This window comes from Gouania willdenowi, chromosome 6, assembly GCF_900634775.1.
Source record: "Gouania willdenowi chromosome 6, fGouWil2.1, whole genome shotgun sequence".
NCBI lineage: Eukaryota > Metazoa > Chordata > Actinopteri > Blenniiformes > Gobiesocidae > Gouania > Gouania willdenowi.
In genome coordinates, this window is record NC_041049.1 from 28,686,606 (window position 1) to 28,699,412 (window position 12,807).

A 12,807-nucleotide genomic window follows, 5' to 3' on the forward strand; every position below is an offset into this window, starting at 1 on the left:
CCATAAGTAAATCTGTGGCCCTTTGTGGTTTGATGGCGGTAAGCCGTGTAGTTTTTACTAATCGCTTCCTTTCATGAAACATTAGCGTTAGCTCTTAGCTCAGTATTATGTGTCGGTGGGTTGGCTTAGCATGCTTTAGTAGAGCACCGTCACAATGTTTGTGGGAACTTTGGGTGGATCTGACGGAGGAGCTTAGACTGGTTCCCTTTGTTGGGTGGGTATCGCTACTCGTCACAGCTTCTGGTAGACTGTGACAAGCAGAGCTGTGTGAGCGGCATTGACAGCGCTGAGCTCCTGGTAACAGAGGTGAGCTCTTGGTAACTTTTACATATTCTTATTAGTGGGAATGTTTTTAACAATAGATCTCCCGTTCATCACGTCTGTAATGTGCATACAGCTCTGAGCAATGATGTATAGAAGGTAGGATGAGCCGCCACTCATAAAAAAACAATGTTCAGCTACGTCCACAGCTTGAAGAAGACGGTTGAACCATAAAAAAAACCTATTTAAAATAAATAAACAAGTGATACTTAGCCTGGAGGGAGGGCAAGAAAAGCCTGGGGGCCCACCAGGCCTGGCACTGGGGGAAAACCCTGTACTGCATTCATGTATTTGCATTTCCTCCTCCAAATATTTTGCACCTCACAGCTGATCCGCTCACCTTATACATATTCAGGCAAATGCGCTAAAAGCATTGTACGCTTGACGAATGCACTCTTGATAGCGTGTGGGTTTGCACCTATCAGCACGTGTAGTGACATTTGCCAGTAGCGGCGCCAGAAAACTGGATTGGCCGGTTAAAATAAGCCAAGAAAAATAAATGTGTTTCCCTTCATCTCCATTCCAGCATTTTTCTACAGCTGAAACTGCGTTCAAGGCAACTCTGAACTCTGCCTTTCTCAATAATGTTTGTATGATAAAAGCTCTGATTTTTTGAATAGCATTTTTGTATTGACCCAACAAAGCAAGGCAACATTATGTTGCATATTTCAGCAACACGGCATTAAAAGTGATTCATGTAAGGCTTTAGAAACATGATAGGGCTAATCAAAAAATCCTTTTAAATGCATTTTTAAATCATAAAAACAGCAACATAAATAAATAATGCATTACTGAGTTCCACTACAGCATAAGTAATTAGTGAACGTATGGATATTGTATTATTTACTTTATTTTTTATTTTTTTACATTTAAAGGCTTTTAATCATTGTTTTACCACCAACGTGTGGCTCTGCACTGTGCCATCATTGTTATGAGACAAATGATTTTTAGAGGAACTTTGACTTCACGTGTAGGAGCTCCGATTCCATGTTGCGATTATTTTATGTCCTAATTAGACATCAGAGTATTAAAGTGGTCTGAAAACAATGCAATCCTTATCATCTGCATGTGAAAGAATGACAATAGAATATTAATGGTATATATAACATCAGATTATAAAAATAAAAAACTAACTTTTCTGGTTTAGGTTCATCATCAGGTTGTATTCACACCCTGATGTTCTAATATGATATAACATAATAATATAATTATAATATATAATATAACATGACATAACGCTATACTGTACTTTCTATGAATAAAGTTGTATTGAACTGAATTGGATTGAACATAAGAATGCAAAAACAGGAAGAAGCCTGGTTCATTCCCAACAGAGACTGTCACCCTATCAACTCCATATCAAGAGTTACTGTACTGCTCTCCTTGTGGAGTATTTTGCAGATCAGATATTTTACATAATCCCTTCGATGGGGTGACGGTCTCTGCAGGGCATGAACCAGGCTCAGAAGGAAACATTCCTCCTCTGATGGAGGAGGCTCCCTCAGAGACTTCTCTAGAAGCTGCTCTATCATCACCTCACACTGGCGCTCTGCCTCTCGCTCCTCCTCCAGCCTGCCTCTTCTCTTCCTTCTCTGGGTTGCTGTATGAAATTCAAACACAATTTGTGAATTCGAAAAATGAAAGGAAAAAGTTTTACACTATTTTGGCAATAGAAACAGAGGATAAAACAGTTTACACCATTGTTAATAGTCACATTTTAATGTCTTGCACTCAGGAGAGGCTTCCGTAGGGCCACTCTGCCATGAAGCTCGGACTGGTGGAGGCTGCAGTGATAGTTGACTTTGTGGAACTTTCTCTCATCTCCCTACTGCATCTCTGGAGCCACAGTGATCTTTGGATTCTTCTCCCACAATTGCTCTGTTTGGCAGGATGGCCAGGTCTAGGAAGAGTTCTGGTCGTCACCAAACTTCTTCCATTTAGGGATTATGGAGGCCACTGTGCTCTTAGGAACCTTCAGTGCTGCAGAGATTATTTTGTCACCATGGTCAGATCTGTGCCTTGCCACAATTCTGTCTCTGAGCTCCTTGGGTAGTTCCTTCAACCTCATGATTCTCATTTGCTCTGACATGAGCTGTAAGGTCTTATATAGACAGGTGTGTGCCTTTCCTAATCAACTCCAATCAGTTTAATTAAACACAGCTGGACTCCAATGAAGGAGCAGAACCATCTCAAGGAGGATCAGAAGAAATGGACAGCATGTGAGTTAAATATGTGTGTCACAGCAAAGGGTCTGAATACTTATGACTGTGTTTTAATAAATTTGCAACAATGTCTACATTTCTGTTTTTCTGTCAAGATGAGGTGCTGAGTTTACATTAATGAGAAATAAAATGAACTTTTTTGATTTTAGCAAATGGCTGCAATGAAACAAAGAGTGAAACATTTAAAGGGGTCTGAATACTTTCCGTAGACCCACTGTATATCTTCTTTAAGAAGTTTGATCATCTTTGTTTCAACTGATCTCTTGTGTGAGAGCTATGATTCATGTCAATCTGCGTGTGCAACAGCTCTCCAAGGTGTGAGCACTCCTTTTTTAACTGCAGACAAATGAGCAGATTTAATCTGATGCAGGTGTAAGTTTTGGAAATGTAAACTTATTCATATTTTTTTTCCTCAGAACTGAGTGATTTCAGAACTTTTCCCTCTGATCTAAGAAAGCAATTGTTTTTGACTACCAATTAATTTTTTTTCTTGATTTCTTTGTGTTTCTAAAAGCCAGAACGTTGCCATTTTTAAATGACTTCAGTTTTGTGGAATGTCTGTGATCTCCTTTTTTTTTTTTTTATTACAAAATGAAGCAAATGAATGAACATCCTCCAAGACTGTTGATTCTATATTTACAAAAAACTTGCAAAAGACAACTAAAACACAAAAATAACAGAAAAATTTACAAATTGATGACAAAAACACATAAAACCATTTCAAAAACACACACAAGACGGCTGCATAAATAACAGAAAAACACAAAAATGACTCCGAAAACAAAGCAACAACAAAAACACACACAAACCCCCAAAATAGTTGTGTTTTTAAAGTCAATTTACGTATTTTTGTTGTCCTTTTGTGCATTTTGGCATGATTTTGTATGTTTTGTGCTTCAATGAAATGTTCCCACGATTCCATTCATGCCTTCTGCATACCAAGTCTTCAGCTGTTTCCTCCTCAGCAAACACTTTCCTGACTCAGCGATCCCTGGCTCCACGACACTGAAACTCCATGAAACAAACAAAGACAGTTTGAAAAGAGAGACTAATTGAAGGCTGCTCATCTATTTCTGTCGGCCACACCACTAAACTACCACACAAATGACATCAAACCAACACATCAGAGCCATCATAGGGCACCAGTGTGACCTTTCTGTTGCGATTAACAATGTGGACAAACTGCAATCACAACATTTTTTAAGCCGTGGGTGTATCCGCTCACACAGGAATGACTCTATGTCTTACCCAGGAGGAGCAGAAATAGCCACCATACGTCCCAGTGTCGTCAGCAGGTAAGGACTGGCATTTACAAACACTCTCAGATAGTTTATGATTATGATTATTCCTTTCTGTTAAAACTGTAGAGTTCTTTCATATCTGTATCATATTTATATATAATTTGTATTATTATTATTATCTATCTTACTTTATTTCTTACTACTGTAATGTGTGTGTATCTGATCCCTTTTTTTAACAGTCTTTTACTTGATAATATACTTACTTAACGTTTATTCTTTCTTACGCCTTTGTTTAATGTTTTATTCTTTTATTTGTGATTTTTTTTCTTAAGATTCTCTGAGATAAATAAAGGAATTCTGATTCTGATCATTAATAGCTTTTTAAAGTTGTCATTTGTTTATAGGGGACAGTGAGAGAGAAATCCAGGAATAATGGCAGGTAGATACAAACTAATAGAAACAATGTGATCGCTCATTGCTGTTGTAGCACTTCTATCTGCTAAATGTTGTGTTTGACCTGTAGAGCTCCGACAGCCTTGTGATGTAAAGGAGGCCACGTATTGCATGAATGGAGGCACATGCTACAAAATATCTTCTATGAATACACTCACCTGTGTGTAAGTTCATTAAAATCATCCCATTAACCACATTTATCAAAACGTTGCTGCACATTTTAGCTGTTTGTTCTGTACCATTTTCATTCAGGTGCAGCGTGAACTACAAAGGCAGCAGATGTGAGCTCTTACACCTCTTTACCTCGTCCTCGATGGCCCAGCAGGCCGGCATTATCGCAGCCATAGTCATTGTTGTCATCTTCATCCTAGTGATGCTGGGAGTGGTTATTTACTTCACACATAAGTAAGTTAACAATGCATTTAAAACTAAAATATCTTCAGAGCTGTGTGTGTTAGTAGGTTTAGAGCAGTAATGAGAAACCAGCGTCCACAAGCGGCCCTCGGTTTGAGTTTATGCAAAGTCAACTCACAAACATGACTCCAGAAATGCATACAGAAAAATGCACAGGGGGCCTGTACTACAAAGCTCTGGATTTCCTCTTATGAATTTATTCCGTGTGTCCTATACTACGACGCTGGTTAATGTCTTACAGGCTAAATCACTGTGGAAATTTGGTCTGAATACCTTTATCTGGTAGGGAGGAGGTTTTGTTCTGGCTAGGATGTGAGCGAATATGAAAGTCCCGTCTCCTGACCAATCACTTCTCTTGGAAAACAACCTCCCCAAGTACAGGTGCATCATGCTGGACACGTTGTTGCATGGAATTCATTCATTTATTCTGTGGCAACTAGGGATGGGAATCAAAAACCGGTTCTTTCTGAGAACCAGTTCCCAGTAATCCAATCAGTAGGAATCGTTTGTTTGCTTGTATTTCAATTCCGCTTATCGGTTCCTCTTACATCGCAAATACAGTACGTAATGATAAACCCCTCCAGGTCCTGTATATTGTGTTAATGCTAGCACCAAGTGAAGCTCATTCCACCATATAATTGTTTGCTGTCCACCACGGAGAATCCACCTCCTCCAGCCGCAGCTGTGCTGTCCTTCGTGCTGTTTGTAGCATCTCTGTTGCTACGCTACTCACTTCCGGGTTCTGTACACTCGCGCAAAAGTTGCTTCTTGCACAAACTTTTCTTCCAAAAAACAACAAACTTCAGCAAGAACACACACCTCGTTGCCAGTTTATGTCCTTATAACAAGTAATCAGACACGGGAGACGGACTGGTACTGATTGTTGTCTTTAGTTTGCTCTTTCACTCACACACACACACACACACACACACACGGTTGATGACGTCACATGTAACAACAGGGAAGGCGTCTCTGAAGGTTCATTTATAGAAAAAAAAAAAACAATTCTAAACTAAAACTTTACCGTTTAAATACATAACGATAAGTGCAGCTGTACTGTTGGTTAATATGTTCGTTTTTACAGAATGATTATTTGTTTTATGTCTGAATTAATTTTGGATCAATTTGTTCAAGCACTGTAAATATTCTCAAATGTTTGTAGCATAATGTGTCATGTTGTAATAATAATATTAATAATTCATCAATTTTATATAGCACTTTTGTATATATTATTATCCAGTGAAAACAATCTATACCTGGTGGATAAAAAGATAGCTGATATTCCTACAGGAAATTAAAGAGACAAAGATGAGAAAATAAAGATTTAAAGCAAACAAATCAATTTGTAATTGTTAATTCCCTCACCCAATGAGAATTGATAAGAGAATTGGCAAGGAATCGAATCGATAAGCAGTATTGATAATGGAATCGATAAATTTTTATCAATTCCCAAAGTGGCAACGCAGGGAGCCTCAGTCCTGTTAGATAATACAGGCTGTATAAAATACAAATATTGTCCACCTTATGATGTAGGCTGATTAATTAGTGTCAGTTTTCTCCCATGAATACTGTATAATCTCACAAATTTAAGCATGAACAGTCATCAATTCCTGTGTTCCTTTCTTCCTGATATGCTTCAGCATCTGTGTTGTTTTTGGTCTGAATTGTTGATTTTAATTATTCATATTTTTAATTCTTCAATTGTGACGTAAGTCTGTCTGACGCTGCAATCGCCGCCCCTGGCACAAGAGCACACACATAGCCAGGCTGAAATCTCTTCGCTTAGGTGAACATATTTATATCCAGCTTTGTAGTACAGGTGAAGCCCGCTAACAAAGCGATATCCCGGATATAGCCTACTTATCCAGCTTTGTAGTACAGGCCTAGGACGGCTCCAAAAGTAAACAAAAATAACAGGAAAAATATATAAAACAACATCAAAAACCCCACTATGAGAGAAAACTATACTAAATGGTACCAAGAACAGAATAACTGCAACAGAAATACACAAACTGACAAGAAAAACACCCACAATTTAAGATTGAGATACATACAAAAACGAGATCAAAAACACTCAAAATGAGAGAAAAACATACTAAATGTTAACAAGAACACACATTAAAAAAAATACAAATTCAGAGAAAAGTCCCCAAAATGACAACATTAAAATACAAAACAACAAAAAATGTACAAAGATGACAATGATAATGTTCAGATTTGTTGACAATATTGGGCCCTCGGATCAGAAAAAAATCACATCTTTGTGACCCTGCTGTGATAAAAGTTGATCATCTCTGCTTTATAATGAATCTGTCCTTATTTTGTGAAACTGAATTTCTTCCATTTGTCCACACACAGGATGATAAAAGCCAAGAGAGACAAACAGAGCAAAAAGGAGCCATATTGGAAGGTCCCATCCAGAAATGATGTTCTCCCCTGATGTTTACCTGTTCGTCAATTTTTATTTATAAAAACCACTTTTCATACATAAAATGCAGCTGAAAGTGCTTTTACAAGGTTAAAAACAGCCACCCCTTACAAACCCTGTCCATCACACACAGACACAGGTTAAAATAAAGACATATGGTACATAGATGGGTACAGACCATCATGGTAAGGAGAAGTCACAAGGAGCCATCTGCACCAGGAACACCTCCTCAGTATTAAAACTTCTCCTCTCATTATAGGAATTTTACAGCTGCAATGATTAGTCAATAAATCAATAATTCAAACATAATTAACCCATAACTATTTCATGATGGAACATCACTGAGCTAATTAGCACATGGGTGCTATGTATCCTCACTATTAGAGAAAAATACACAAAAACGACAACAAAATACACACAATTACTGCAAAAATACACACAATTACTGCAAAAACTACACAAGATGACTACAAATAAATAAAAAAACAAAAATACATACAAAACCTGTGTTGTTTTCTTTGTTAATGCTCTGATTGGTCATTATTCTAAATGCCGACATAAATGTTGACAATGTTAATACAAAAATCAAATACAATCACATGTTTGTGGTCCCTCTGTGATAAACGTTTACAGTCTCTGCCCTGAACTAAAACAAGTTGGACATCCCAGCTGTGGACTGGAGCAACCCTAACAGGGTGGGGATTGTTAGCTTTTCCTCATTCTTTAAAAGGATTGTAAACTTTGATTCACTGAGGTAACGAACATGTAGAACTGTTGCCAAATAGATTCTCTTTGACCTAGCAAAGCTGCTAGGCTAATGTGCATGGCATGAACAAGTCACTCAGAATTGGCACAGGCACATGACTCAGTGGATAGGTAGAGGGATGTACAACAGCATTCAACTAGTCACCATCAGAAGACAGCTTGTGTACAGGATGGTCAGACAGGGGCTTTCATTTAAAAAGGGAATGGGCAATAGGTGGCTCAGGGGCCACATGTGGCTCTTGGTCTGAATTTGTCTGGCCCCAAAAACAAATAAAAATGACACCACCACCAAAAAATTACAGAAAAATACACAAAAGGACAACAAAAATATACAAAGTGACAACAATGTAGAAAATGTGACTCTCAGATCAGATACAATCACAGTTTTGTGGCCATGCTGTGATAGAACCTGAACTTTTCAAACAGGTGGTCTCAGTGAAAAACACACTCCTAATGTGAAGACATGGGTGTTTTTGAATGTAGAAGTTATCAGATTTTGAGCCGAGGCGGTTTGTGAGGTCTTCATTTCCTTCAAGTCAATGAGAGAGTACAGTGAAAAAGGCAGTCAACTGCTGCCCCCACATGGTGATAAGGCCTCCCTGCAGCACTGTTGTATTTAAAATCCAACACGTTCCTTCTATGAATGGCTTCAAAGGTGTCCAACATGTTTAAAACTTACAAATCTTCAGAAACTTCTGAGTCTTCAGCACTTGCTGCTTTCTCAAACTCCTGTGCTGTTTTCAGAGCTGTGTTGTTCAGACCCACAGATTGCATATTGGTAATGATGGTGACCACCACCCCCTGTGGGAGAACTGGGGGCTTGTCCTGGCACTGCTTTATCTCTTCACTGGGTAACACCAGCAGAACGCTGCTGGCCCCCACAGCACCCCCAGTGTGTGACACATAGTACCTGCGCTTTCGACATTGGCCAAACTTCTGCAGTTTTTCCACCACCAGCCAACCTTGGCCATAAAGACCATCCTTGTCCCAGCTGGCTTCTGTCCTGTCTACTGGTGTCCACAGTTGTGTGGCTGTTTGGGGTTTAAGGAAGCCTGGGAGCAGGTCCTGGGTGTCCTTTAACTGGGCCATCTGGTAGCTGTAGAGCAGAACGTTCCCAAAAAGCAACATATCTCCCACGGTGGAAAGAAAGCCGCCTCCTGCCCACTTGTAAGAGTTGTCAACATAATGGCAGTTGACAACACGTCCTCTTGATGAATGATAGAATCTGTGGAGGAGAGCACCAGGTTATACAGAACCATGACCAAACATCCAAAACCTTAGAGAATAGATCAGACACAGGCAACAGGTGGCCAGGGGCCACATGTGGCCCTCGGTCTAACCTAGTGTAGCCCTCAAAGTAAACTCACACAATGACTCAAAAAGAAATGCGCACAATTACAGAAATATACACAAAATAACAACAGAAACATCAGAAATGTATGGCTATGTGTTTGTGTTTGCGCACCCTCATCAGGATCCTGGCAGAGCTGTTTGGAATATGCTGGAGCTTCTGGATGCTCTTGCCAGAGATCCCGATGAAGAGTGCATTGCAGTAGTCCAACCTGGAGGAGACAAAGGCGTGGACGAGCTTCTCTGCATCTACCAGGATGAGTGAAGGGCAAAGTTTGGCAATGTTTTTGAGGAGGTAGGATGTGGTCTTGCGGAGGTGATTGATGTGGGTGTCATAGTTGAGCTGGTCCATTTTAAATTCCTGGTTGGTGACAGAAGTGGAGAGGGGGATGTTTTGGCCAGAGAGAGAGATACTGGTGATGGGGAGGGGCGGAGCTGATGTGGTGTGCCGATGAGGATGGCTTCAGTTTTGGAGCAATTTAATTGGAGAAAGTTGAGCTTCATCCACGCCTCTATTTCCTCCAGGCAGGTGGCCAGTGCGGATGTTGGCGGGGGGGGAGAAGAAGTGGGGGTGGTTTTTATGTACAGCTGTGTGTCATCAGCATAGCAATAGTAGGATAATCCATGCTTGCTGATGACACTGCCCAGGGGGAGCATGTATGGAGGAAAGGGTGGGGTCCAACACCGAGCCCTGGGGGACACCGCAGGTGACTTGTTGTGTGTGTGATTTTGCTTTGCCCAGGGCGACGTGCTCGGTTCTGCCTGTGAGATATGAGGTGAACCAGTTAGGTATATTTCCTGTGAGTCCAGTGGTGTATTACAGGTGGTGGAGGAGGATTTTGTGGTCAACCGCATCGAAAGCAGCTGTAAGATCCGAGAGGATGAGATGGGATGGGGTACCGGTGTTGCCATTAGGAAATCGCTGGTGACCCTGACGAAAGCAATTTTTGTACTGTGACCAGTGCGAAAACCAGACTGAAATTTCTCGAACAGATTATTATAAATGAGGTCATCCTGAAGTTGTGCTGCAACAGTTTTCTCCAGGGCCTTTGACAGAAATGGGAGATTGGAGATGGACCTGTAGTTGGAGAGAACTTCTGGATCCAGGATGGGTTTTTTCATAATGGTCTGATGACAGCAGTTTTTAATACAGGTGGGATATGGCCGGCCAGGAGGGAGTGGATTATGATTTTTGTGATGATGGAGAGATGGTAATAAAGCTGCAGTATGCAGAATCGTGAGACTTGTATAGAAACAACCACGCTCCCACTCCCCTCCCTGTTTTGAAACGTATCATCCCTTACCGGTATCCTGTTGAACTCGGTCAACTGTAGAGCTCTTAGCAACTTTTTTCTCAGTAGAGACTAGTGACAAATTGGGCGACCGTGGCTCAGGTGGTAGAGGGTCGTCTTCTGATCGAGAGGTTGGGGGTTCGATCCCAGTACCTGACTATGTGTCGAAGTGTCCTTGGGCAAGACACTGAACCCAAAGTTGCTCCCAGTGGTTGACTAGCGCCTTGCATGGCAGTCCTGTCCCACTGGTGTGTGAATGTGAGAGTGATTGGGTGAATGAGCTGATATGTAAAGTGCTTTGGGACTGCTTCAGTGTGGTGATAAAGCGCTATATAAATTAAGTCCATTTACCATTTACAAATAGGGACTTTGTCTTGTGTTGTTGGAGAGTTTTATCATGTATTAAAGACATTAAAACACATATCACTCGCTGCTGTGAGGACAGTATGAGGCTCACATCTCCTCAACAAAGCACACACAAGCAGCTGCAGCAGATCCCAGCAGAGCAGACACTCCATGTCCAGACAGCAAATTAATTGTACATGTTCTCTCCACCTTGGATATGTTTATCTCAGTTTTACAAGCAATTTATTCTGTCTATCACTATCCCTCTGATGTGGGACAGACTGCGCGTGGACTCAAAGTGGATAGCCCCACATACCGAATCAGAGGGACCTTTGTCAAGTCTGTTCCGTCCAAACATATTTGTGCCTTTAGACTGTTGCTTCTCCACATCTAACGCTGCGATGGGGACTTTAGTCGAGCAGCCAATAGTGACGCCCAAAACAGCTCATGGAGCACTCTGTTTGTAGAAAGATCTCTGATTGGCTGAAATCCCGCGTCACACTCCTGGATTTCTAAAGCCTAAATATGAAGCCAAGAGAAAGTGAAGAGGTTCAGTTTCTACACAACACTTTGAATTACAATATGCTCAAAGATGATTATAGATTTTTGACCAAATTATGCCAAAAAACTTACATACTGCAGCTTTAAGGGATGTTTGAATTATAGCATAGCTACGTGGGATAAGGGTTACAAATCTATTTTAAGGGAATGTGTGGTAAATGGTTTACTCTTTTCCTGATTTTGGGTCAAAGTACAACAGGAGATGACACACAGGACTGAGCTTCATGTCTCTGCAGAGAGCTGCCTGAATGCTGTTTGCTTGTCTGATATTCTACAATGCTGAAGAAAAACGACTGAACACGTTATGAAAAGTCTTTTCTACAAACAAGTGTTGGGCTATTATTTACACATGCACATTGCAGATGACGGTGATGATAATTGGTTAGTTTTTTTTGTTTTTTAATTGAGCTGAATCTTCTACTACGGACCGAGTGTGGCCCACGTGCCTCATGTTTGACACCATGGGGGCATCGGTATTCGTGGGTCGTGTTTCTCGTGCTGCTTTGCTGGCTGTTATCGCGATGCGCTGCATGTGAGGCTGAGGTGAAGTGAAGCGATGTTTAGCTCCCATGGATCAGCCTGCACATCTGTCACCGCTGGATCCCGGACACCTCCTCCATCCGGAGCACATGATGCAGGTGTGAGTGAGTGCGCTCGGAGCACCATGCCTCCCTCCCGGAGAGTCCTCATCATCAGCCCCAGTGTGTGACAGCAGCCTCACCGAAGGATGCTGCGCTCGTTCCGCTCTCACTGTTTCCAGAGCAGAACAGGACGCTCACATTTAAGGAGAATCGCAGCCTACACACAGCAGCAGCAGCCTCTCGCTGATCATCATCATCATCATCATCACCACCATCATTATCACCGTCGACGAGGAGGGAGATATCAGCATCATCTGTGCGAGGGCAGAGGAGTCACGACCACAGTTTGCACGATGTAGAGGGAGGAAACGCAGGAGGTCAGTGCGTCTTTGTGCGTCTTTTATCAGCGTGTACAGCAGCAGCAGCAGGAGTAGGGCCTCTGAGCCCACTGCGCACTGTTCACAGCTACACTACTCCTCATCTACGCTCATTTATGGCCTCATCACATAAAACAGCCTTTTAACATTTGCTATGGCAACCTTCAATATGCGGCCCGCGGTCCACAGCTGACCCGCTACAGGTTGGGACTGCATTAGAATAGAAGAGAATACACCTTTATTATGCTCCAGAGGGGAAATTCACGTTTGCAGCCATAAAAGCAAAGAGTAAGAACAAATATAATATATATATATATATATGTACTAACATAGGATAATAGTGTAAAAGATATAAACATAATTAGAAAAATAACAACAACAAATGTGCAAATGACATGTGAGGAATTGGTTGGTGGGGGGTGTCAGTGTGGCTACAGTTATTGGTAAATAATGGTGT

The 12,807-nt window shown here is 41.2% G+C and overlaps 2 protein-coding genes across 2 annotated transcripts in view; both read left to right on the top strand.

Moving 5' to 3' along the window:
• The first annotated feature begins 3,733 nt into the window (after nt 1-3,733).
• On the top strand, nt 3,734-7,572 carry nrg4 (neuregulin 4). The gene is made up of 5 exons (XM_028450369.1): nt 3,734-3,838; nt 4,189-4,223; nt 4,308-4,401; nt 4,490-4,642; nt 7,010-7,572. The coding sequence occupies exons 2-5, from the start codon at nt 4,217-4,219 to the stop codon at nt 7,089-7,091; spliced, it is 336 nt and encodes a 111-aa protein (XP_028306170.1). The 5' UTR covers nt 3,734-3,838; nt 4,189-4,216; the 3' UTR covers nt 7,092-7,572.
• Nucleotides 7,573-11,873: 4,301 nt separating this feature from the next.
• The window catches only part of tmem266 (transmembrane protein 266), a 36,672-nt gene continuing 35,738 nt past the window's right edge, over nt 11,874-12,807 (top strand). Inside the window, exon 1 of the mRNA XM_028449627.1 lies at nt 11,874-12,350. The gene's annotated coding sequence lies outside the window, so the exon portion shown is untranslated. The remainder of the gene's footprint in view (nt 12,351-12,807) is intronic.